The sequence below is a fragment of the Staurois parvus genome, unplaced genomic scaffold (assembly GCF_062004578.1).
Source record: "Staurois parvus isolate SC_StPar_1 unplaced genomic scaffold, SC_StPar_1.0 ptg001165l, whole genome shotgun sequence".
Classification (NCBI taxonomy): domain Eukaryota; kingdom Metazoa; phylum Chordata; class Amphibia; order Anura; family Ranidae; genus Staurois; species Staurois parvus.
The window spans coordinates 295,143-321,967 of NW_028318961.1; the positions used below are offsets into that span (position 1 = coordinate 295,143).

Below are 26,825 nucleotides of genomic sequence, written 5' to 3' on the forward strand. Positions count from 1 at the left end.
TGTATTGACGCTGCAGCAAACCCCCACAGTCCTAACCTATATGTTTGTTTCTATCCTCAAGAACCAAAATCTCATACATTATTCTTTTACAATATAGGTCTCCAACCCCATTGGGTGAGCAAGTGAGGCTTGATTTGTATTTGCAGTCACTCGTGCTTTGCCCAGCCCCGAACGAGGCATCTCTTGCAACACATGCTGTGTCCCTGCACAGGGGACATACCAGGAAGAGGGCGTCAGTTGGCTCATTGTTCCCATTCGCTGTGCGGCTGCCGGGAATTGTAGCCAGAGGACCTAAAGAAGGACCGAGACTAGCCCTGTTTCAGACTACTGAACCCAGAATCCCCCGCGTCACGCCGAATCAGTCGATCTAAAGCAGCCAATCAGCTCAGATGCTTGCCATTCATGCAATTTCAGATTAGTGGGGTATGGTTAGGTCAGTGATGTGGAAGATGGAAGGAAGGTTGGCACAGCTGCATGGAGACTCCAATGGAGGCCATATTGGTTAGCAGGTAACAACTGGGCTGCACTCCCCCCCCACCCGCACCCCCTGGTCCCTGGTCCCGGGGAGGTTGGGGACTGCTGTTTTACAATATATCCTGCCTGAGTTTTTGGCAGATAAAAGCTGTTACAGTTATTCATTCATACACAAAACAGCTCTCATCTAATATCAACTTCATGGATGCTCAACCTTTTGAAGCCACTTAAATGATTTGGTAATTAGACTTCTATTACATCTTGCGGGTGTGGTGCACTTTATGAAAGCGCTCCAAACCTGCAGGATATAATAGACGTCAATGGATCAGTATGAAAGCAGGCTAATGGTTTATAGGTGCTAATATGCCCTTTGCAAAGCTATTATGCACAGTGTATGTATTATTTAATACCCCGCTTGCAGCTACTGCTGGCATTGTTCTTGAGGCTGCTAGAAAGGACTACAGGCGGAGTGCACTTGGCATCATTCCACCTGAGACAGGAGCCGGTGCTACAGAAAAAGCATCATCTTATTGAGGCTTCCACTCCCTCTGCTGCCGGCTCACTGGACTTCGATGGTCTGGGATGGCGGGTCAGCAAGCCCAGATCACGATCAATGGGTTGCCGACCATGGGCAGGTGCTTCAATAGTTTGAGGTTGAGAGCCACATCAGACGGCTCTGAGGACCACATGTAGCCCATGGTCCAAGCACCTCTGATCTACCTGTATCTCTACATTTCTCTGGGGTCCTTACCTTTGACTTGACCTCAGACCTGCACCTTTGATGGCCCTCATACTTGGTGTTACCCTGGCAAGTTTTGGTGAACACCCCCTGCGCCCTCTTATTATAAACAGACTCAATATGGATTCTTACCGCAAGCCCCGGTTTTCTTGTCCACGAGCTTCACCCGTCTTGTTTGACTACGAACTCTTGAGTCTGTACTTTCAACAAGGTTGGCCAAGTCATCGATAATTTCTAGGAGAAAAAGGTGAAATCTGAAATTAATTTGAGGTCTTGAATTTTTTATTTCCAGTCATTGGGTTACAATTCATCAGTAGCAATGATTAGGAGCCCGCTTAGATCCATCTGTGTGCATAGAGGTGCGATGTGATGTGCCAACACGCTTTTTCATTTGTGCATTGACGTGTTATCGATGTTGATGTGTGCATGCAATGCGTTTTTACATGTAAAGCAGAACTAGACTCTCTCAATCAACAATAACAATTTTAATCCTTATGCTGCTAGTATTAGTAAATAGACAGGAAGGTGAATTGTATTTACTTGTTTTTTCTTTACACTTCTTTAATTGCTAAGCACATCCTCCTGCCTGCATGCCTGAGCTAAGGGCAGATTGATTCAGAGAAGTAAATGCTACATGAAGCATCCACCCTTACTCAAGTTAGAAAAGCTAAGGGGTTTGTTTTGTCAAAGAGAGTACAATCAGCCTGCCCTCTACATGGTTCTAATCTTAGCCGGTCCCTGCTGAACCGGCCAAGATTCGAACAATCTATGGATGTCTTAAAGTGTTACTAAACCCAGAACCCTGCATTCACTATATTTGGTCCCCCCCCGGACCCTGCATTCACTATATTTGGTCCCCCCCCGGACCCCGCATTCACTATATTTGGTCCCCCCCCGGACCCTGCATTCACTATATCCGCTCTCCCCGGACCCCGCATTCGCTATATCCGCTCTCCCCGGACCCCGCATTCACTATATCTGCTCTCCCCGGTCCCTGCATTCACTATATCCGCTCTCCCCGAACCCTGCATTCGCTATATCCGCTCTCCCCGGACCCCGCATTCACTATATCCGTTCTCCCCGGACCCCGCATTCACTATATCCCTTCTCCCCGGACCCCGCATTCACTATATCCGCTCTCCCCGGACCCCGCATTCACTATATCCCCTCTCCCCGCATTCACTATATCCGCTCTCCCCGGACCCCGCATTCACTATATCCGCTCTCCCCCGGACCCCGCATTCACTATATCCGTTCTCCCCGGACCCCGCATTCACTATATCCGCTCTCCCCCGGACCCCGCATTCACTATATCCGCTCTCCCCGGACCCTGCATTCACTATATCCGCTCTCCCCGGACCCCGCATTCACTATATCCTCTCTCCCCTGGACCCAGCATTCACTATATCCGCTCTCCCCGGACCCCACATTCACTATATCCCATCTCCCCGGACCCCGCATTCACTATATCCGCTCTCCCCGGACCCTGCATTCACTATATCCGCTCTCCTTGGACCCTGCATTCACTATATCCGGTCTCCCCGAACCCCGCATTCACTATATATGCTCTCCCTGGACCCCGCATTCACTATATCCGCTCTCCCTGGACCCTGCATTCACTATATCCGCTCTCCCTGGACCCTGCATTCACTATATCCGCTCTCCCCGGACCCCGCATTCACTATATCAGGTCTCCCTGGACCCCGCATTCACTATATCCGGTCTCCCCGGACCCCGCATTCACTATGTCTGGTCTCCCCGGACCCTGCATTCACTATGTCTGGTCCCCCACAGTACACACAACTTGGAAATGCAATTATTTTAGTAAATATAAAAGGCTAAATTCCTTTTCTCATCAGCAGTATATAGCAGTCGTGTAACTTCTATTAGTGTCCAGCAGAGCACTGGTTAAAGCATGTAGGAGAAGTTTTAATTCTGTTCTAGTCGGACGCAGAACCCCTGAACTCTGTCTGGACAGTACTGGTGGGCCTTGTGCTAATTACATGCACCCTCCCAAGACAAAAAAAAAACCTCTCTAGCAATACACACCAAACTGAGCATGTGCAGAGTGCCTCCACATGATACGTCTCATCGGGAGATAAGAGGGGGACACTGGAAGAAGGGGAGGATCAGAGAAGTCAGGATCAAACAGCGGTTTTACACAATGCAGAAGATTAACCCCTAAGGTTCCACAGTGAGTATAACAAGCATGCAATATACAGACTGATTTTACTAGTGTGGGTTTAGTAACACGTTAAAGCAATTCTAAAGGTTCATTTTTGTTTTTTAAAACAACAAACATGTTATACTTACCTGCTGTGTGCAGAGGTTTTGCACAAAACAGGCCGGATGATCCTCCTCTTCTCGGGTCCCCCGCCGGTGCTCCTGGCTCCTCCTTTATGTTGGGTGCCCCCATAGCAAGCAGGGACAGCTGAGGCTGTTGTGCACATCGATGGATCGGGATGGGGCTCAGGTAAGTCTTAGGGGGGCTGGGGGGGGATGCTGCACACAGAAGGTTTTTTACCTTCATGCATAGAATGCAGGAAGGTAACAAACATTCAGCCTTTACAACCGCTTTAAGTCATTTCAAGTGTTTGACAAATACAGCTGTGTACTCTCCTGGGAGGCCATGACCTCTGACCTCACAGCAGCTTTAACATCTGTCAAACAGTGATGCCGAGTGCAGCATGAGAGTCAAGTGCCTGGCAGACAAAAGGGCAAAGACTTTTTTTTTTTTTAACTTTCCTTGCACATTATTGGGTATTCACACCGAACGAGACCACCTGACTGCTGACAGCAAATGCAATCAAACACTGGGAGAATGTACAAACTCCATGCTGATGGTATTCTTGGTGATAAAAAAACAATTTTTTTATTTATTTCAGGTACTTCTATAGCTCCGTCAATTTGATTGATTCCTCTTTGGTAATATCTCACCAAGAATGATGTTTTTGTTGCAGGGGATACCTAAAATCTGACTTTGAATATATATATATATATCTTTGTATACGCTTTATTATTTTTTAAAATGTTCTATTTTTTTTCCCCCACACGAAAGTGGAGTTACCCTTTAATACAGGGCTTGACAAATTTGTAAGAAAGAAAGGTAGGAGATTACGCTGCATGGATTTCAAATCCCTGTCCCTGACAGCAGATGGCTAACAAAGGCCCAGGCGCCAGGACGCAATTTCTAGTCGCCATGGTGACCTGGCGCCTGGGATTTGTCGAGCCCTGCTTTAATGCATTCCCCACTGCAAAGTAAAAAAAAAAAGTCCCACTACTTGTTCCTCTCCATCTCCCCTCCATAAATACGTACCTGAGACCAGGGGCGGACTGACCATTTGGAAACTCGGGCACTGCCCGAGGGCCCGGGGTCAGTAGGGGGCCCCATGAGATGCCCCTGGTACCTTTTTTCATAGGCTTTTTTGAGTTTGGGCAAGGACATAGGGGCCCCATGATCCCCTATTGCCCGGGGGCCCCATGAGTTGTCACTGCCTGAGACCTATCTCAATCTAGCACTGTGCCCCGGTGACGTAGCGCTTCCTCTCCTCACAGGGCTCAGTGAGAGCAGTGGGAGGCATTGGCTCCTGCTGCTGTCACTCAAAACCTGTGAGGAGGAAGCAGGGGGCAGGTCCAAGCTGTGCTCAGTGTGTCTGTGGATGCACACAGCCCAGCTCTGTGCGTCTTTGGATGCACACAGCCCAGCTCTGTGTGTCTATGGATGCACACAGTCCAGCTTCGTGTGTCTATGGATGCACACAGTCCAGCTTCGTGTGTCTATGGATGCACACAGCCCAGCTCTGTGTGTCTTTGGATGCACACAGCCCAGCTCGTGTGTCTATGGATGCACACAGCCCAGCTCTGTGTGTCTTTGGATGCACACAGCCCAGCTCTGTGTGTCTATGGATGCACACAGTCCAGCTCTGTGTGTCTATGGATGCACACAGCCCAGCTCTGTGTGTCTATGGATGCACACAGCCCAGCTCTGTGTGTCTATGGATGCACACAGCCCAGCTCTGTGTGTCTATGGATGCACACAGCCCAGCTCTGTGTGTCTATGGATGCACACAGCCCAGCTCTGTGTGTCTATGGATGCACACAGCCCAGCTCTGTGTGTCTATGGATGCACACAGCCCAGCTCTGTGTGTCTATGGATGCACACAGCCCAGCTCTGTGATATGCCCGTACGAGTACATGCAGCTTGCTGAGGGGGGCACTCTTACGAGTGGCATAGAAAGCACCGACAGGGGACCCCAGAAGAGGAGGTAAGTGGCTACTCTGTGAATACCATTGCACCGAGCAGGTAAGTATAACATGTTTGTTATTTTAAAAGAAAATAAAAAGGAACCTTTAAAATCACTTGAATGAACTCTGAGCGGGCTTTCTGAGAGCTGCCATGTTTCCTGGACAGCAGCTCACGGCTTTTGTTATCCAGCTTTTCTCTGACAAGCTGCAGCCTAACATAACTCAAATATATTAAAGAGAACCTGTCCTTTTATCTACTAACAGGTTCTCTTCTGAGACGGCCAAATTGAGCAACAAATCCATAAATGTGAACCCAGAGCCTCCAACTAAAATGTCTAATAATCTCGTCAGCATGAAGAGCGATCTCCAAATAATACAGCAATGGAACTTTTGGAGGCCAAATAAGGAGAGGTTAACACTGGACTCTGAAATGTATTGCTTTCAATAATAAAAGGATTACTTTGATGCAGTACAAATAAATCACAGCCGAATTTCTGTATATTCTGTACGGAGCGGGACTGGGAAAGCACAGGGGGGCGTATCGGGGCAGCATTCTTAACCTTTGTGGTGCCAGAAGCAACCCGAAATACATCAGAAAAAAATGGATATCTGAGCGGACTAATAGCAACTCCACCCAAACCTGATCATTTTGCAGACTAATTATAGGTGGGGCATTCAAGTCAAACTGGGACTTTTGAGTTTATATAATAAAAAGAACAAATTTCAAGGAGTGGAAACTGCATTTATTTTTTTTTACACACTCTCCTGCTACATTTGTACACTAATCCCAGCATTTAACCAATGCCTGGAAAGCTTCGGCATAAAAGGATTTGTCAGTACACTTGAACCATCCCAGGACAGCCGGCGTCACTTCCTCATCATTGTGCTCACCGTTCCCACAGAAAGATTAGTTTCTTGTGCAATTTCACGACAGGTAATATGTCGATTATCCAGGATCAGGTGTTCCACGTGCTGAATGTTCACAGGAATGATTGCTGTGGGCTGGGAACCACCACAGTCGGGATCGTCACTGACGGACACACCGCCATCTTTGAAACATTTACACCATTCACATGTCTTACTGCGGCTGAGCGTCTCATCAACGTACTGCGCTTGTAGATCTGTAGATATCCGCGGGTTTTACGCCTTTGTTCACGAAAAACTTTAATGGTCTATGGACTGGCCCACGACATGTGCGCCGCCTATCAGTAATAGGACACACTTGCCACTTAGTACTGCATGTAGTACCACCACGCTAGCATCCCTTTTTATACCTGTAAATTTAAAGTCCTGGTTTGACTTGAACGTCCATCGTATATCATGGGGATGTCAGTAGGGGGGGATCTCCTGCCAGAGATCCCACGGCCATTACAAAGTCATGTCCCTGATGAGTGCTCCAAGGATGAAAAAAAAAGTATGGGAATACAAAATATGTATTGGAATTCTGGAAGGCTGTGGGTCAGGCTGAGTATCACTGTGGGGGGACGGGGGTTCTGGAGAGGGTGAGGGAAAGCTACAGCACATTTGGTGGTCCTATAGGGGATGAGGTTTCTGGAGGAAGATGAGGGCAACTGTGGAGAATGGGGTCTCTCAAGGAGGCTTGAGAATTGTGTAGGGGCAATGTAGTGGACTAGAGAGCACTGTGGGGATAAGGAGGCACTATGGGACACTATTTGGAGGCACTATGGAGGGGTTGGGGGATTTGTGGCAAGCTAGGGGGCACTGCTGAGGTGTGGGGAGCACAGTGAGAAGTTGACAGACACTGTGGGGACTGAGGACTCTCCTGGGGGCACTTTGAGAAGTTGAGGGGGACTGTGGGCCACCATGGATGGTTGGGTGGCACTATTGAAGCTGGGAGTCACTTTGGGAGGCTAGCGGTTCTGCAGCTAGCTAGAGATCCAGGAGGAGAGAGGCCATGACCAAGTGGTTGGGAACCAGTGTTCTAGAAGTAAAGGGGGTCTATCTGAGTGAAATACAAAAAACAACATAAAGCAACTGGATATCTGAGCGATTTTGTGGCTTCCCCACCCAAACCTGATCATTTTGTCTCTGCAAAGTTGTGGGCCAATTATTTATCATGAGGATTTCAGTGGAGGGATCTTCTGACAGAATATCCACAACTATAACAACTTCAAAACATGTCACATAGGAGTTTTCCATAATTAAGGATACATAACTAGGGAGCCAACATGGAGCAAGGTCATTAATCATTAGAGCCTTGTAAGTAGGGCACAGACACAGACTACCAGAAGGGTATATAACAGTTGGTGTCTCTGAGAGATGAAAGAATCCAGTCCATCAATTTTGCCTAGGCTTAGATGATGTCATCAGTCTGTTGCACGTAGGAGGAAGCATTTCCTCAGTCTCCTCTCCTCCAATGATCAGACTGTACATTGTAACATTTTAGCAAGGTGAAAGGCTGCATCAGGGCTGATCTGTGTCAGACATTTATAAACTCAGCCAAGAACTCCACAGGCACCAGGATTTACATAATTATGTCATCTCAGAGCTGGCACCCCAGCAGAGAGAAAAGCAGATGAACGCATTGTCAGGGACAGTACAGTACTGGCAATAAATACCAGAGGTTTTACAGTGACTACATGACATTCATGTGCTTAACATTACAACATACTGGTCCACTTTAAATGTCGGCACCAGAAGTCCAACATGTGGGAGACAATGGTGAAAAAAAAAAAAAAAAAAAAACAGCGTCAGGCTGGCCAGGGATTTGTGTTGGGTATTAAGTCGGCATCAATATCTAAATTCAGAGCAGATAAAGCGTATTTGTTTCACGGCCGGAGCGCGGATTCCGGCCCTCCCAAGCTGCTGGCCTCCCATTCTGCGTCAAGCGCTGAGTGTTTTCCTATTGATGTCGGTGGATTTGTAGAAGGCCCTGGGCTGGATACGTCTCATCACCTAAATATTTCACTCCAAACAGTACGAACCATGTCAGCTGCCAGCAACCACTCATTTAACCCTTCCAAAAAGCTTTCCAACAACTTTTGTTTAAAGGATTTAAAGGCCATCTCCAAGCAAACAGGCGTATTAAACAAAAGAAAAAAAAATGTTTCTAAAGAACTCCAGTTTAAACAAAAAAAGGGGCATCCAAAACCAATTTAAAAAAAATTGGATAGAGTAAGGAATGATTGAAGTACACTAGATTTTTACTATGTGGTCTGTGTCCCATTGGGAAGGTGTCCCTTCACGTCCCATCCCAGGGAAGCAACAGGAAGTAAGGGACAATAAAAGGTGATGGGTTCTAAATCTTCTCCACTCCACCCAAAAACTGGAAAAAATACTGTTGGCTTTAGATGATGCACTAGGTTTCTCGGGAAAGCACTCTTGCTCTTCAAGATGAAATGTTGGCTCTGTTTATGAAAGTGGACAAGCTACTAGAACGTAAATATACAGACCAAACCAAACCACCCAAAATATTTGGTTATCTATTCCTGCCCCATTCTTTGGGAGTCAGAGGCCTCCTGTTTTCTTTTTTTTTACACCTAACGCCATGTTTTTAATAAACCTCCTGCTCTATAAAACACATCATACACACCAAAATCTGGCAGTTCTAAAGCTCAGTGGTTCTCAACCTTATTGAGGCCAGGGTCCAAAACCTTTCATGCCCTAACTGTAAAGAATAACATTTATACTCACAATAAAATTATGGGAATACAAAACATGTGTTGAAATGCTGAAAGACCGTGGATATGGCTGGGTGTCACTGTGCGGGAATATGGGGGGTTCTGGAGGAGGTTAGGGAACTGTGCTGCAGACTTGGTGGTCCTGTAGGGGATGAGGTTTCTGGAGCAAGTTGTGTGCAGTTATGGGGGGATGGGGTCTCTAGAGCGCTCTTGGGGGTCTTTCCTGGAGGATAAGGAGCTTTTCAGGGCAGTGTGGGGGTCTGGAGGGCTCTGTGGAATACTGTTGGGGGCACTATGGGGGAATGGAAGCTCTGCAGCAAGCTATGAGGCACTGTGGGGTGGCTGGGGGGCACTGTGAGAGGTTGGCGGACACTGAGAGCTCTTAGGGGGCCTGGGGGCACTGTGAGAGGTCCAGGGGCACCATGGGTCCTACAGGAGGTTGGGTGGCATTATCGAAGCACTGTGAGAGGTTAGAGGATCTTCAGCTGCTACTAGGGTTGGAGGCCCAGGAGGAGAGGCTGCGGCCTGACAGTGGGCTATGGTCCACTGGTTGAGAACCATTGTTCTAAGCTGGGCTGGTGAAGTGAAGGGTATTTCCTGGAATCCTCTATTGGTGGAAACGTTGGGTGGTCTTTAACCCTGGACAGTGTTCCACCCATATACGAATGTGTAAGAGGCCTCTCTGTCTGGTAGTACTGTAAGCCCACACCAGCATGATGATGCGGCCCCCAGAGGAAGTGACCCTGATGGCATGGACTCACATGCTGTCAATCTGAAAGAGAAGCAGTGCTGAACTGGACAGCTGGTCTCTGGGGAACAGATCATGAAAAACCATGAGTATCACAGCCAGAGATGCCATTCTATTTCTAGAGCTGCTATGCCAATGATTTTTTTCCAGCCAACGATGGAATAGGGCTTTAGTCTTCCACGTAAATATGACTGTTGTGAGACGTGTCATGGAACCATAATGGGGACACAGTGGACTCTAAACCGAACGGATTCTTCTGGAAACAAGTCTATGAGCTCCCTATGATGTTAATTAGGGAGTTGGACTCAGATGAGTTCCCCTTCACCACACCAACATCACCTATCTGGATACTAGCAGAGAACAGAAAGATGTGATAAGACCTCCAGTGGAATGAGTCAGTTGACTGGTGAGGAAACGGAGGAAGTCAGTGGAAGCACAGACAAGGGATTTTTAATACAAATGCAGAAAGGAGTGCCAGAACAAAATTGGAAAAAGATCATTTTAATTTTTGATAGAAAAAGCAATACAAAAACAGCCAACATGTTTCTGAGGGAACACCACTTCCCCTTCATCAGGGCTCAATACAGGATAAAACTTGGATGGGCTCAGAGAAACCAGTGACTTCACAGATCCATATTCGAATCCGTATTAAACTCTCTTCATGGAGGAACAACCTGACAGCAGCTGCTGAGCAGCAATGGAGCCGAATCCATCCAAGTTTTATCCTGTGTGGCGTGCCTGATGAAGGGGGAGTGGTGTTGCCCCCCCGAAATGCACAGGTTGTTTTTGGACAACTTTTTATTTTTAATAAAGTTATCTTGGACTCTTCTCTGATTTTGGTCTGGTGCTCCTTTTTGTATTTTTATGGTTTGAGCTACTGTTGGGTGCTCAACGAGGGAGGCCTTGCTGTGCAGGAGCAGCTTCGCCAAAACAATTGAGCTTGTTTGAAGTTTTCTTTTATCTGACTACTCTTACCAGTTTTATAGCTTCCAATGGTTCTTTGAATATATTGTTCTGGAGTTTGGATGTGGCTGGCAGTGAGAAGGAGCAGGGTTGGTAGATGGAGAGCAAAAGGTAGAGCGGCAGTAGTGCAGAGGGATGGAGTATGCTTGGTGAAGCAGCTTCAATGCAGCACTAGCAGGAGGAGCATATCAGAAGGAGATGGATGGAACAGGTGGAGTGTACCAGATGTACCAGCAATGGTGGAGCTCATGACAAAGCGTAGAAGGCGCGACAGTGTGGCATTGATGGACTGCGTAAACCACAAGGAAAGGAGAAGCCCTAGGACAGGTAAGACATTTGGAGGCTCAATGTAGACAAATCTTGTTTATTGGTCGGTCCACAAAAAAGGCTGAACCTTCAGGATGCAGCCAAATGATAGGGACATGCCTGATTATTATTATTATTATACAGGATTTATATAGCGCCAACAGTTTGCGCAGCGATTTACAATATAAGGGAGAAAGTACAATTACAATACATTTCAGTACAGAAGGAATAGGAGGACCCTTTAGAGCTTACAATCTAAAGGAAGGGGGAGGTGATACAAAAGGTGATAGCTGCGGCTAATGATCTGGCGGAGGTGGATCAAGTACAGTTCTTAGGTGGAGGTGGGGTAGGCTTCCCTGAAGAAGTGAGTTTTCAAAGATCGCCTAAAGGCAGACAGGGTGGGGGGCTGACCGGACATGCTGTGGTAGGGAGTTCCAGAGGATGGGAGAGGCTCTGGAGAAGTCCTGGAGGCGAGTGTGGGAGGAGGTGATGAAGCCATGGCTTTATGTGTCTTATGGACGCATAGACTCAGGCTGAAGCGAGAGCACACACCAGTGCCATGGTGCACTGGGTAAGGAAGAGGTGGTAGGGAGTTCCAGAGGATGGGAGAGGCTCTGGAGAAGTCCTGGAGGTGAGCGTGGGAGGAGGTGATGAGGAAGCTAGAGATTGGCAGCAGCATCCAGGATGTGTGCACGTCTGAGCGCCATGCTAGATATGCCACTGTACCGAGGATGGCAACTTGGTGCATAATGACCCCATGAACAGGGTTTCTTTTGTCCACAGGTGGCATATGGTCTGATACGCTGGGGTCCTGTTACGTCACTCAAAGAGCGGCCAGCAGGGTTCTTCCACAATGGGGGGTGAATGCCTGAATTTTTCTAAGTTCTCCAACCAAGTCTGTCTCCAGTTTTATACATCCAGACTTCATCTATTAGAAGTGTTTTTTATCACATATTTTATACAATTACAAAAAAGAAGCAATCGCAACCATTCGTGCTGAACAAATAAACTGTCAGGGCAAGGCCTCCCTGACTGAGCCAAATACAGTTTCAGTAAGCTGTTACAAGGCCAGGCATCTTTCACTAACTTTCAGATTCCCCTTCAAGAAGTCATGTATATTTCATGTTCCCCGCTTGCTTCCAAAAGTCATGTTTTCTTTCTTGCTGACTTTTCCCCCCTTTAATTAGTTAAAGAGCAACTTGAGCTGACCGGAGGACTCGATCGATGAACTGTCCAAGAAACACTGAAGATGACTAAGTTTAAGGCTGACCTATCATCAGATATAGTGCAGAATAACGAGAACTGTAACAATGTAACACTTCCAGGTATTTCTTACCTCTCACGTAATTACAATACTCCCCCTGACAATGCCTTCATCTGTTATTCTCTCCAGAAGGACGGCACCACATTTTTCAGGTATCATGCAGGGTCACCATCTACTTCTTGGACTGAGGTGCCATAATCATGTAATCCTTGTACCTGTGCAATCCTTGGCTGTGTTACCAAATGTCTGACACATCAAGATAGCCGCTTGACACCACAGTGCTAAGGAATACTATAGAGACCGGACTGACTGACTGCCTGCCGCCGGTGGTCCCATAAAGACTGAGATTGAGCTCTGCAGTCATGTTTGCAGCAGTTTTCTTATTCTGGGTCACAATCCTGCGCAATGTCCTTTCGTCTCTTTTGTTCCGTTGACCATGTCGACCACGCTTATGTTTATAAGATGACGTTTTCCCGGAAACTGGACCAGAATACTAATACTGGACCTCGCGGTACAGCAAATTCATTGGTAACTTCAGTCATGGACTTACCTGCTAAGCGGCACCAACAATTTGCCCTCTTTGAAGCTCATGAATCTCTGACATGACTCTATTACTAGCAGCACACACAGTGAATGAGGAAAGTGAGGCTTCCCACCTGTTAGCTAGGTGTCTCATCATACAGCAGAAGCAAAAGAACGTCACTTCACTTGTCATGACTTTCACACCTGCAAATCTTGCAGTGTTTCCATTTTTTTGTCCAACCACTGTACAAACATATACCAGTTCACGTGTTTCGGGGGTTATACCCCCTTCTATAGAACAAAACTGAAGTCGAGTTTTGTTCTGAAGAAGGAGGTATAACCCCCGAAACACGTCAGCTGGTATACAATGTATAGCTTCCCACCTGTTAGCTAGGTGTCTCATCATACAGCGGAAGCAAAAGAACGTCACATCACTTGTCATCACTTTCACACCTGCAAATCTTGCAGCGTTTCCATTTTTTTGTCCAACCACTGTACAAACATTGTATACCAGTTCACGTGTTTTGGGGGGTTATACCCCCTTCTATAGAGCAAAATTCAAGTCGAGTTTTGTTCTGAAGAAGGGGGTGTAACCCCCAAAACACGTCAGCTGGTATACAATGTATAGCTTCCCACCTGTTAGCTAGGTGTCTCATCATACAGCGGAAGCAAAAGAACGTCACATCCCTTGTCATCACTTTCACACCTGCAAATCTTGCAGTGTTTCCATTCTTTTGTCCAACCACTGTACAAACATTGAATACCAGTTCACGTGTTTCGGGGGTTATACCCCCTTCTATAGAACAACACTCAATTCAAGTTTTGTTCTGAAGAAGGGGGTATAACCCCCGAAACACGTCAGCTGGTATACAATGTCTGTTTGTACCTTATAGATTTTGTTGTGCTGATGACCTCTGGGTTCTGGAGTCTACATACAACGCTGGTATATTCATTGCTTTTGTATTTATACTTGTATCCTTTAACCCCTCGCCGTCCAGAGGATTTACCCCCCTTCCTGACCAGGTCATTTTTTTTGCGTTAGAGCGCTGCGTTACTTTAACTGACAATTGCGCGGTCATGCAACGCTGCACCCAAATTAAATTTATGTCCTTTTTTTTTCCCCCCACAAATAGAACTCGGTGGTATTTGATCTCCTCTACGTTTTTAATTGTTTGTGCTATAAACAAAAAAAGACTGAAAATTTAATTTGGACTTTTTGATATGAAACATCTCTAGTAAAAAAAGCTTAAAAAAATAAAATTTCATCATAAATTTAGGCCAAGATGTATTCTGCTCCATGTCTTTGCTAAAAAAAAAAATCCCAATACAGTGTGTGTAAATTAATTACGTTAAAGTTATAGCGTTTACAAATGACGGTATATATTGGAATTTTTTTTTCTTTTTACTAGTAATGGCGGCGATCAGCGACTTATAGCAGGACTGCGGTGGGCATTCTGACACTGCGGGGGGAAATGACCGTCAGTAGTGTATAGGTACCACATCCCAAAAAACAAACATACAGTTGCAAGAAAAAGTATGTGAACCCCTTGGGATTACGTGGAGATTTGCATGAATTGGGCATAAAATGTGCTCTGAACGTCATCTAAGTCACAACAATAGAAGAACACAGTCTGCTGAACATAATACTACACAAACATTAGATGTTGCCATGGTTTAATTGTACATAACATGTAAACATTCACAGTGCAGGGAGGAAAAAGTATGTGAGGCCCTAGCTTAATGACTTCTCCCAGAGCTAATTGGAGCCAGCAGTGAGCCAACCTTGACTCCAATCAGTGTGATGATATTGGATGTGTTGCTGACAGCTGTCCTGCCCTTAAAAAACACACACCTGTTTTGGGTTTACTGGTTTCAAGAAGCACTGTCTGATGTGAACCATGCCTCGCAGAAAAGAGCTCTCAGAAGACCTACGATCAAGAATTGTTGACTTGCATGAAGCTGGAAAGGGTTACAAAAGTATCTCCAAAAGCCTTGATGTTCATGTGTCCACGGTAAGACAGACTGTCTACAAATGGAGAAAGTTTAGCACTGTTGCTACTCTCCCTAGGCGAGGTCGTCCTGTAAAAATGACTGCAAGAGCACAGCGCAGAATGCTGCATGAGGTAAAGAAGAATCCCAGAGTGTCAGCTAAAGACCTACAGAAATCTCTGGCACATGCTAACATTTTTGTTGACACATCTACAATAAGGAAAACATTAAACAAGAATGGAGTACATGGGAGGACACCACGGAGGAAGCCATTGCTGTCCAAAAAGAAGATTGCAGCACGTTTGAAGTTTGCAAAAAAGCACCTGGATGTTCCACAGCACTACTGGCAAAATATACTGTGGACAGATGAAACCAAGAGTGAGTTGTTTGGGAAGAACACACAACACTATGTGTGGAGAAAAAAAGGCACAGCACATCAACATCAAAACCTCATCCCCACTGTGAAACATGGCGGAGGGAGCATCATGGTTTGGGGCTGCTTTGCTGCCTCAGGGCCTGGACGGATTGTAGTCATTGATGGGAAAATGAATTCCAGAGTTTATCAAGACATTTTGCAGGAAAACGTACGACCATCTGTCCGCCAACTGAAGCTCCGCAGAGGATGGGTGATGCAACAGGACAATGACCCAAAGCATACAAGTCATTCAACAAAACAATGGCTGCAACAGCACAGAATACGCCTTCTGGTGTGGCCCAGTCAGAGTCCTGACCTCAACCCCATTGAAATGCTGTGGCATGACCTTAAGAGAGAGATTCACACCAGACATCCCAAGAATATTGCTACACTGGAACAGTATTGTGAAGAGGAGTGGTCCAAAATGACTCCAGATCGTTGTGCAGGTCTGATCTGCAACTACAGGAAACGTTTGGTTGAGGTTATTGCTGCCAAAGGAGGGTCAACCAGTTATTAAGTCCAAAGGTTCACATACTTTTTCCTCCCTGCACTGTGAATGTTTACATGTTATGTACAATTAAACCATGGCAACATCTAATGTTTGTGTAGTATTATGTTCAGCAGACTGTGTTCTTCTATTGTTGTGACTTAGATGACGTTCAGAACACATTTTATGCCCAATTCATGCAAAACTCCACGTAATCCCAAGGGGTTCACATACTTTTTCTTGCAACTGTATACTAGAGAAGGAGTAGTATGGCATGGAAGTGTGAAGGTCTGCCATACAGGACATGCATCTTTCTATGAGTTTTTTTTGATATACTCTTCTTTTGGGTATGTACAAGTAGTCTTTGTTATATGGATGGCATTATCTTGGTTTATGTATACATGTGGTGTTCATCCATACATGTTTCTGTTCTAGGCCATTTTCCTTCCTCCTGATGAAGGTTCGTTAAGAGCTGAAACATGATGAGGTTTCAAGGTCTCAAAATCCAATGGAAGACATCTTTCCATATGGAACGTAATTGACCTATCTATGAAGCTGTAATTTAGAGCAGACTGGTCCACTATATGTGATATGTATAATTTTCAAAATTGTTGAATAAAAATTTTTTTTTTTATCTTAATGGTGTTATTGTTTGGCACCTGGGGAGCCCCACCCTTCTTCTCTACTCCTTCTTTAGTAAATTGCATGACACGTTGCACCCTACTGTCGGCAATGGAACCGTTCAAATTGGTGTGACTCCGACTTTGCAGTGCCGCACCGATTTGAAAAAAAGGTTCCAGCACTATTTTTTTGTGATTTCAGGTGCGACTTGCATAGACATCTGCGCAAGAAGTCGCACAGATGTCAGCCAAGTAGCACCTGAAATCGCACTGATCTGTGGCTTTGAAATAGCATGACTTCAAGGGAAGTCGCACAATTTCAAATTTGGATTCAGTGTGGACGAGGGCTAAGGGTTGCATCATTCCTACTGATTACCAATGTAAGGGGGCATTAAAGCGGAGCTCCACCCAAAAGGGGAAGTTCCACTTTAAAGACTGGCCCCCTGCTCCCCATTAAGGACTGGCACCTTTGGGGGGTGGGAAGGAGCGGGTACCTGAATTTGACAGGTACCTGCTCCCAAATCCGCTCCAATCGCCTAGGCAATCAGAAGTGGAAGGTGTCCTCCCTTCCTCCCTCCCCGTAGTTATTTGGGACACATGATAGGTCCCAGAAGACTACAGGACCATTCTGGAAGCGCAGCGCTTCTCGCACATGCGCAGTGGGTACCCGGCTGTAAAGTCGCAAGCTGTCACAGCCGGGTGCCCACACTGAAGGTGCCGGCGCCAGGGAGAGAAGACGGCTGGTGAAACGGGCTGCGGGGGACACACCGCGCAACTGAGGGACAGGTGAGTGTGTGTTTTCGTAGCTGCTGACTTTCATTTTTTGACAGCGTGAGCGGAACTCCGCTTTAACTTCCAGATTCCTCAGGTCAGATGAGGCACATTGGAGACTTACCCAATGCAAAAAACCTCTTCATTTGCTATTCCAACTAATGAGCTGTCACTCTGCTCTCTCCACCAATCAGCAAGCTTTTTGTTAGCACATGAGCACTGTAGCATAACTCAGGATCTCCCCACTGAGCAATGAGTGCAACTGTTCTCTGCGCAGGGACAGTCATATTTCATGCAGGCTTGCACTCCAGGTTGTCCGATCACCCCATTAGGGAGCTGAAGAACCTCACAAATGTCAGTACATCATTGCATTTTACTTTCTATTCTTACATTTCATCTAACCATCTGTTAAATCAATTTTATACTATAAGGAACTCTCCCAAGGCCTCCTTATTCTTGGAGGCACCCCATCTGATTGGCTTTGTGTGCTGCTTCTCTCTCCCTTGACCTGAGCTCTGCTGTAGAGTGGATTGCAAAAAGGCTGACACCAGGTCACATTTAGGTACATTTACATGCTCTATCAATGAATACCAATCTGCATGGATTTGTGTCTTTTATATCTGACTGGCGTTCAGCATTAATGCTTGATGCAGCGGTGGCTCGAACGAAGAAAAGGAGAAAAATACGGAATGACGTCTACAAGATGATCCAAAATTATCTGACGTTTGAAAACAATCCCCGACTCTCTTCCAGGATTAGGAGGAGAGTTGGTGCAAACGGCAGATAGAGCAGCGACATGAAATGTTGTATTGAAATTTGATGCTGACCTCTTTCTACTAATTCAGGATGAGAGAAGGAAAAAAAAACCAAAACAATAAAACACACTTCAATCGTAAACTCAATTGACCGCCGAGCGTGCCAAATGTTTGGAGGAAGAACACGCATAATTTTTTTTTTTTTTTCGCCGACGCCCGTGAGAGATAATATATTTTTACAAAGGGCTTGGCAAGGAGAAGACATCCTTTGAAAATGACATAAAACGTAGGCAGGAACTGAAAATGTAATTAGATTTCATTTGATGATCCTTCTTTCTCCTATTTATATTGGCCTGGAGTCTGTAGAAGGCGCAAAAAGACGACCTTTGTAGTAAGAGTTTCTTTTTTACGATGAAAACAGTCGGGTAACACCTTATTTACGATGATAGATATAACAGGAGCCGAGAAACGCAAAAACGTTTCACCTAAATAGCTGAAGACAAGAATTTCATGTGGCCCTCGCACCTCTCCTGAAGCTGTGGCACCCCCCTCGTCTCCACCCCCACCTTGTCTCAGTAGTCGGCAAAAGAGAGAAGGACAGAACTCCTCCGCCAGATCCTGCCCTTCTGTTTGCAGCCGTGGGGAGTCTCTGCCCATTGCTCCCTGTCTCAGTAGTCAGCAGCAGAGAGGAGCACAGAACTCCTCCGCCAGATCCTGCCCTTCTCTTTGCAGCCGTGGGGAGTCTCTGCCCATTGCTCCCCGTCTCAGTAGTCAGCAGCAGAGAGGAGCACAGAACTCCTCCTACAGATCCTGTGCCCCTCTGTGCAGCCGCAGCACCCCTTCATCTCCACCTCCCCCACCGTCTCGGCATTTATCAACCCTCTTCTGGTCCTCCTCCAGACCTTGCACCCGGCTCTGCCCCCGCTTCTTCCCAAAAGCAGCACAAGGTAAGAAGGGGGCATGGTGATGTACGAGAGACTGGTGGACTCAACTTCCTATGGTAGGGGGCTCTTGACATCTGATGTAAAAGGGGGGGGGGGGTTGGGTCCAGGGGCAAACTGACCATTCGGGCACTCAGGCACTGCCCGAGGGCCCAGGGTCAGTAGGGGGCCCCATGAGATGCCCCTTGTACTTTTTCATAGGCTTTTTTGGGTGTGGTTGAGGAAACAAGGGCCCCATGATCCCCTATTGCCCGGGGGCCCCATGAGTTGTCAGTCCGCCCCTGGTTGGGTGCTGAACATCTAGTCTTGCAGATACTATCAGCCCTTTGCAGCCAGCTATGAATTTGAGTTTGACACCCCTGATGTACAGCATATTCACAGCATATTCCATATCTGTGGCATCCTCAGGAAAACTGGAAGTCCCTGTGGTAGGTACCACCACTACAGTGAATGCTGATAGCTTCCGGCTCCAGTGCAGCTGCTCTGCTGCTCACTGAATTCAAGAGGTTGTTCTCATGGCACCATTTAGAGAACACTTTGCATTTCATTTTCTCAATGAATGCAAATTGTTCGATTGGGCAAGGTGGAAAAGCGGGCCAGTGACATCAGACAGGGTTATGACATCACGACACCTTCCACATAACAGTGTTCTGGCCCGGGCATTGGCCACTCAGACTTGAGCTCTGTCATACAGGGAGGGCTTGTGTGCTACCCCACACCCGGAGATAATGCTCCATGAGGCGGGGTGACGATCTCTTGTACTGGTGACAGTCATTTGTTCTCCCATCACTTTCTGTAATGTGACAATGGTCGCCAGGGCAAGTACTGAGGGTGAACCTCCCCAGCAGGGATAAGGCTCAAACCAGCTGCTGAATGTTTTCAAAGGATAGAACAAGAAGGCGCTTCTAAGTGCAGTATATCCAGAAGAATCTTTAATAATGACGGTTAGAAGCGCTGGAGAGCACGCTGTCCAGAAGACCGCAACCGGATGTGACGTGGGTTAGGAACGGGCGTGGAACGGTGACGCGTTTCGGAGCATGCATGGAGCTCCTTCTTCAAGATCAGTCTTGAAGAAGGAGCTCTGTGCATGCTCCGAAACGCGTCACCGCTCCACGCCCGTTCCTAACCCACGGCGGTTGAGGTCTTCTGGACAGCCTGCGATCCCGGAACTTGCGGCGGCCATCTTGGACATCTGATCCTCAGCTCCCCCTGCAGCTGCTGGCCAGCACAGCGGGTTCTCACATGGTGGATTGAGCCTCTACACTCTGATGATTTTATTGAGCCTGTTTTAACCACGAGTTTGTAAGTGTTTCTAAACGTCATTACGCTCCCAGGATCAGGGCCCTCCTATCCCTCTTGTATTGAACTGTATTGTTGCTGTATTGTCTCCCGTTATATTGTAAAGCGCTGAGCAAACTGTTGGCGCCATAAATCCTGCATAATAATAATAATAATAAAAGATTCTGGATATACTGCACTTAGAAGCGCCTTCTTGTTCAATCCTCTTCCATATACAGAGTTTGGTTCAACTCCTAGAAGTGCTGCCCGATGCCTGTTGTCCAGTGTCTTCTCCATCCCTGGCTGACATCTCTCGGTCCACAGCCTCCTCCATTGATGCGCCCTATACATACAGTTGTGGCCAAAATTATTCAACCCCCACTGAAATTGAGTGTTTTGGCCAGTTTGACATTGCTTTTGATCATTCAGTCATCTTGCTTACATTTACATTAAAGAGGCACTTGTAGGTCAGACAAATATAACATAACAGTTATAATGAAATAACCACAAATGTCTTTTCTGTGCTCACAGCATTATCAGTTTTATTCAACCCCCAAGTGACATTCAATCTTAGTACTTAGTACAGCATCCTTTTACAGTTATAACAGCTTTTAAACGTGAAGCATAGCTTGACACAAGTGTCTTGCAGCGATCTACGGGTATCTTCGCCCATTCTTCATGGGCAAAGGCCTCCAGTTCAGTCACATTCTTAGGCTTGCGCACTGCAACTGCTTTCTTTAAGTCCCACCAGAGGTTCTCAATCGGATTTAAGTCTGGTGACTGCGATGGCCACTCCAAAATGTTCCAGCCTTTCCTCTGCAACCATGCTCTAGTGGACTTGGAGGTATGCTTGGGATCATTGTCCTGTTGAAAGGTCCAACGTCTCCCAAGCCTCAGGTGTGTGACGGACTGCATCACGTTTCCATCCAATATCTCCTGGTACTGAAGAGAATTCATGGTACCTTGCACACGCTGAAGCTTCCCTGTACCTGCAGAAGCAAAACAGCCCCAAAGCATGATTGACCCTCCACCATGCTTCACAGTAGGCAAGGTGTTCTTTTCATCATAGGCCTTGTTCTTCCTCCTCCAAACATAGCGTTGATCCATGGGCCCAAACAGTTCTAATTTTGTTTCATCAGTCCACAGAACACTATCCCACAACTTTTGTGGTTTGTCCACATGGCTTTTGGCATACTGCAGTCGACTCTTCTTATTCTTTGGAGACAGCAAGGGGGTACGCCTGGGAGTTCTGGCACGGAGGCCTTCATTACGCAGTGTGCGTCTTATTGTCTGGGCTGAAACTTCTGTACCCACATCTGACAAATCTTTTCTCAGTTCCTCAGCAGTCACACGGGGACTTCTCTCCACTCTACGCTTCAGGTAGCGCACAGCAGTCGAAGTCAGCATCTTCTTTCTGCCACGACCAGGTAGCGTTTCAACAGTGCCCTTTGCCTTGAATTTGCGAATGATGCTTCCTAAGGTGTCTCTTGGTATGTTTAACATCTTTGCAATCTTCTTATAGCCATTGCCCTTCCTGTGAAGAGAAATCACCTCTTCTCTTGTCTTCCTGGACCATTCTCTTGCCTTCACCATGTTTGTAACCACACCAGTAAATGTCTAGAAGGAGCTGAGTATCACAGTCATTTTAAAGCTGCCTAATTGGTGCTTATTATGCTTGATTGCTGCTCGGTGACATCCACAGGTGTTTTCAATACCTGATGGAAAGCACCTGTATGAACCTCTGTTCTTCAGAGTGGTAGTCTTTAAGGGGTTGAATAATTGTGGCAATGAAGAAACCACATAAGAACCATTTACTACTGTATTACATAAACAATTGATGTCATTTTAGTTGCATTTGGGTAGTTACAACGTCCTTGTAGGATTTGATTCTGAATACAATTCCAAATGTACACTATAGTCCCTAAACCCCTTTACAGCATTGGGGGTTGAATAATTTTGGCCACAACTGTATCCTCTACTCCTGAATGTTTTCATTCTGACATCAAATCCAAATAATAAATGACACTCCGAGTTCATAAAAGCAGATCTCCAACCTATCCTTCCAGCCCCAAGTCCAATCTTTAACTAACTCATGCAGACTCCACCTCCGCAACATCACCAAAATCCGCACGTTCCTAACCCCAGAAACCACTAAACAGCTCATCCACTCCCTCATCATATCACGACTCGACTACTGCAACTCCCTCCTCACTGGCCTGCCTCGCCGCTGGCTATCCCCGCTTCAGTCCATCCTGAATACGGCTGCCAGACTCATTCACCTTTCCAACCGCTCCGTTTCCTCCACCCCCCTCTGCCAATCCCTTCACTGGCTTCCGATTGCCCAACGGATCAAATTCAAAATCCTAACACTGACGTACAAAGCCGTCCACCACACTGCCCCAAATTACATCACCGACCTAATATCCAAGTACCACCCAACACGCACACTCCGCTCCTCACAAGACCTCCTTCTCTCTAGTTCCCTGGTCTCCTCCTCCCATGCCCGCCTCCAGGACTTCTCCAGGGTGTCACCCATCCTCTGGAACTCCCTGCCCCAACCCATCAGATTATCACCTGCTCTCCTCTCCTTTAGGCGCACCCTGAAAACCCATCTCTTCAGGGAAGCCTACCCCACCCCCTGCTAACCTGCCGACCTCCTCCACTCTTCCTACCACTCCATCCCCCACAGCTATCTCCTCCTGTGCCACCATCCCCTCCCTCCTAGATTGTAAGCTCGAAAGAGCAGGGCCCTCAATCCCCTCATGTTTTGCATTGTATTGGTATTGTTCTGTCACATGTTCTGTCCCCCTTTGTAATGTACAGCGCTGAGCGAACTATTGGCGCTTTATAAATACTGTATAATAATAATATAATAATATTTCCTTAAGCCCTGATGAAGGGAGCGATGTGAAGCCCCCAAAACACATTGGCTCTTGTACCCAATAATCGAGATATGACACTTAAATTCCCAGCATGCCTGCGGTGTAGCACTATGGTGGCGAGTCTCTCAGCCATTCTCCCTCGAGCGTGTTCTGACTTGTACTCTCCTGGGTCGCAGGCCAGTTGACTCGGTCTTTACAGAGTAGTACAAGAAATAACATGTGTGTGTGTTGCGCTGTTGGCGGAAAATGAGTGACATGAGTCTGGAGCAGCGGATTAACAAAGCAAAAGTGCGAATGAAACTTCAGCTTTGGTACAACAGGCTTATGGTAAACATTCCATGAAGAAATCAAGTGTCTCTAAATGGTGTAGGCGGTTTAACCCCCCTGGAGGTATTCCTGAGCGTAAAATTTCAGCACCACAAGCAGTAACCCCGAGCTACACTCGGGAATACACTGCAGCGCTGCTCCGGGATCTCTTTTGCACCTGCACTCCCGCGATGTCCCCCCTGCAGTGGCCCCGGCCATCTCCTTTGGGCGATGCCGGCATCTGTCTTCTGGGTTCCGTTCCCCGCAACGTCGGGACGTACGGGGACAGAACCAGCGGGAAATTTAAACGAACTTGGCGCTATATTTCAAATTTCAGTGTTTTTGGTTTGATTAGATTATTGAATTAAATTTTTATTATTATTTTTTATGATTATTTATTAAATTATAATTTATGATTTCGTGTTTCAAATTTTAACCTACCCGGGATGTTTACTAGACTTGTTCAGACGGATTTCAGTGAGTTATTCCTATGAATTACAGGCCTACAATCCTAGTCCTTCGGTCACCAGTTTGATGAGAAGGGCTGGGGTCTGACGCCGCGATCCTCACAAGAGGCTCTAACCCTTGACAGCTCCATCACAAACCAAAAAAAAGAGAATTTTGGCTAGAGGTACTCTTTAACCCCTTTACGCCGGCTGCACACAAATGTGCGGCTTCCCGGCGTCTGGGCCTAGACGCAGAGCGGCCGCACATTTGCATTCAGGTAAGAAAAAATATATTATATAACAACCACCTCCCAAATAATTTATTTACATTTTATATGTAATTCCCCCACACTCCAATCAACACCTTCCCCTGAAGATGTGTAAACTATATAGTAGTGAATAAGTGTTAATAAACCTTACATCCAAAATTAATCAAAGTCCCTCAATGTCATTATCACCAATAATAATCAATGTCCGCTACAAAAAATTGCAGTCCAAAATTATAATCCACTCAAAAAAAAAGAAAAGCACTTCTTCCAACGCATCCACCTCAAAAAAAAGAAAATTCATATAGTGCATTACCCTTTTTTTAATATATAAATAAATACACTTTCTATAGATTTTATATAAATCATACAGTGACTCAGTGAAACAAGTGGAAAATAAGTGAAAAAAAGTGAAAAACCGTGGGCAACCAGTGAAAATAAATATATAACATCCCTTAGTGCCACAGCAAAATCCAAAACACCTCAGGATGGTGTACACTTCTATTTAAGTCAGGGTACCCTTACCAACCATCCACATAACATATGCCTATCTCACTCCAGGAACTGTAGGGGCCAGATCTCCTGTGGATCAAAAGTATATCCTGATACCACGACACCCTCTAGATTCCTCAGGTACTCTGCTCTCAATGTCTCCAAGAAAGCAAATAGAACAACATAGTGTAATACCGCCAGACCAATTTACAATATGTACTTTATTCGTCATCGACTTAATCATAAGTCGATGACGAAACGCGTCAAGGGAGAGTGACGTCAAGACGTTAACCGGAAGTCGACCGGTGGCCATTTTGGAGAAGGGAAACGAACGTGTAGGAGTTCCTGGACGCTGTTCCGGATGGCTGTGAGGTTCCTTCCATTGTTTTAGAGCGAGTTTTATAGCTTTTACCATGTGAGCAGTTTGAGAATAAAGTACATATTGTAAATTGGTCTGGCGGTATTACACTATGTTGTTCTATTTGCTTTCTTGGAGACATTGAGAGCAGAGTACCTGAGGAATCTAGAGGGTGTCGTGGTATCAGGATATACTTTTGATCCACAGGAGATTTGGCCCCTACAGTTCCTGGAGTGAGATACGCATATGTTATGTGGATGGTTGGTAAGGGTACCCTGACTTAAATAGAAGTGTACACCATCCTGAGGTGTTTTGAATTTTGCTGTGGCACTAAGGGATGTTATATATTTATTTTCACTGGTTGCCCACGGTTTTTTACTTTTTTTCACTTATTTTCCACTTGTTTCACTGAGTCACTGTATGATTTATATAAAATCTATAGAAAGTGTATTTATTTATATATAAAAAAAGGGTAATGCACTATATGAATTTTCTTTTTTTTTGAGGTGGATGCGTTGGAAGAAGTGCTTTTCTTCTTTTTTGAGTGGATTATAATTTTGGACTGCAATTTTTTGTAGCGGACATTGATTATTATTGGTGATAATGACATTGAGGGACTTTGATTCATTTTGGATGTAAGGTTTATTAACACTTATTCACTACTATAAAGAAAAAATATACCGTATTTTTCGCTCCATAAGACGCACCTGACCATAAGACGCACCTAGGTTTTAGAGGTGAAAAACAAGAAAAAAAATATTCTGAACCAATGGACTGCAGACACAGTACAGGGGATGACCAGAGACTGCGGACACAGTACAGGAGATGACCAGAGACTGCGGACAAAGTACAGGGGATGACCAGAGACTGCGGACACAGTACAGGAGATGACCAGAGACTGTGGACAAAGTACAGGAGATGATCAGAGACTGCGGACATAGTACAGGAGATGACCAGAGACTGCGGACACGGTACAGGAGATGACCAGAGACTGCGGACACGGTACAGGAGATGACCAGAGACTGCGGACACGGTACAGGAGATGACCAGAGACTGCGGACACGGTACAGGAGATGACCAGAGACTGCGGACACAGTACAGGAGATGACCAGAGACTGCGGACACGGTACAGGAGATGACCAGAGACTGCGGACACAGTACAGGAGATGACCAGAGACTGCGGACATAGTACAGGAGATGACCAGAGACTGTGGACACAGTACAGGAGATGACCAGAGACTGCGGACACAGTACAGGAGATGACCAGAGACTGCGGACACAGTGCAGGGAATGACCAGAGACTGCGGACACAGTACAGGAGATGACCAGAGACTGCGGACACAGTGCAGGGGATGACCAGAGACTGCAGACAGTGCAGGGAATGACCAGAGACTGCAGACAGTACAGGGAATGACCAGAGACTGCAGACAGTGCAGGGAATGACCAGAGACTGCAGACAGTGCAGGGAATGACCAGAGACTGCTGACCTTTGGGGAGGGAGGGGGAGCGGGTACCTGAATTTGACAGGTACCCGCTCCCACTTCCGCGAAGTTGCCTTCCCTCTTCTTCCCGGGCCGGCTTCTGTGACAGCCGGGTGCCCCTGCACAGGTGCGAGAAGCGCTTCGCTTTGTGAATGGGCCGGCGCCTTCTGGGACCTTTCATGTGTCCCAGAAGACACCGGATCATGCACAAAGCGCAGCACATGCGCAGTGGGCACCCGGCTGTCACAGAAGCCAGCGCGGGAAGACTGTGCAGCGCTGGAGCGAGGAACAGGTAAGGCCCTGCAGGAGACAACAGCTGAGCGGCCGGCCCGGTATTCTGACATGGTGGCCGCAAAAATAACGGACCGGCCGCTTTATATGCGCTCCATAAGACACACTGGGATTTTCCCCCCTTTTTGGGGGGGGGAAAAAGTGC

General features: G+C 46.4%; 1 protein-coding gene across 2 annotated transcripts in view; it reads right to left on the reverse strand.

The window, feature by feature from the left end:
• Positions 1–26,825, reverse strand: part of STX8 (syntaxin 8) — a 300,489-nt gene that overhangs the window by 69,718 nt on the left and 203,946 nt on the right. For both annotated transcript variants that reach the window (XM_089659572.1, XM_089659574.1), the window contains one exon: positions 1,346–1,447. In XM_089659572.1, the coding sequence (XP_089515698.1) occupies positions 1,376–1,447 (72 nt within the window). In that variant the 3' untranslated portion in view covers positions 1,346–1,375. The remainder of the gene's footprint in view (positions 1–1,345; positions 1,448–26,825) is intronic.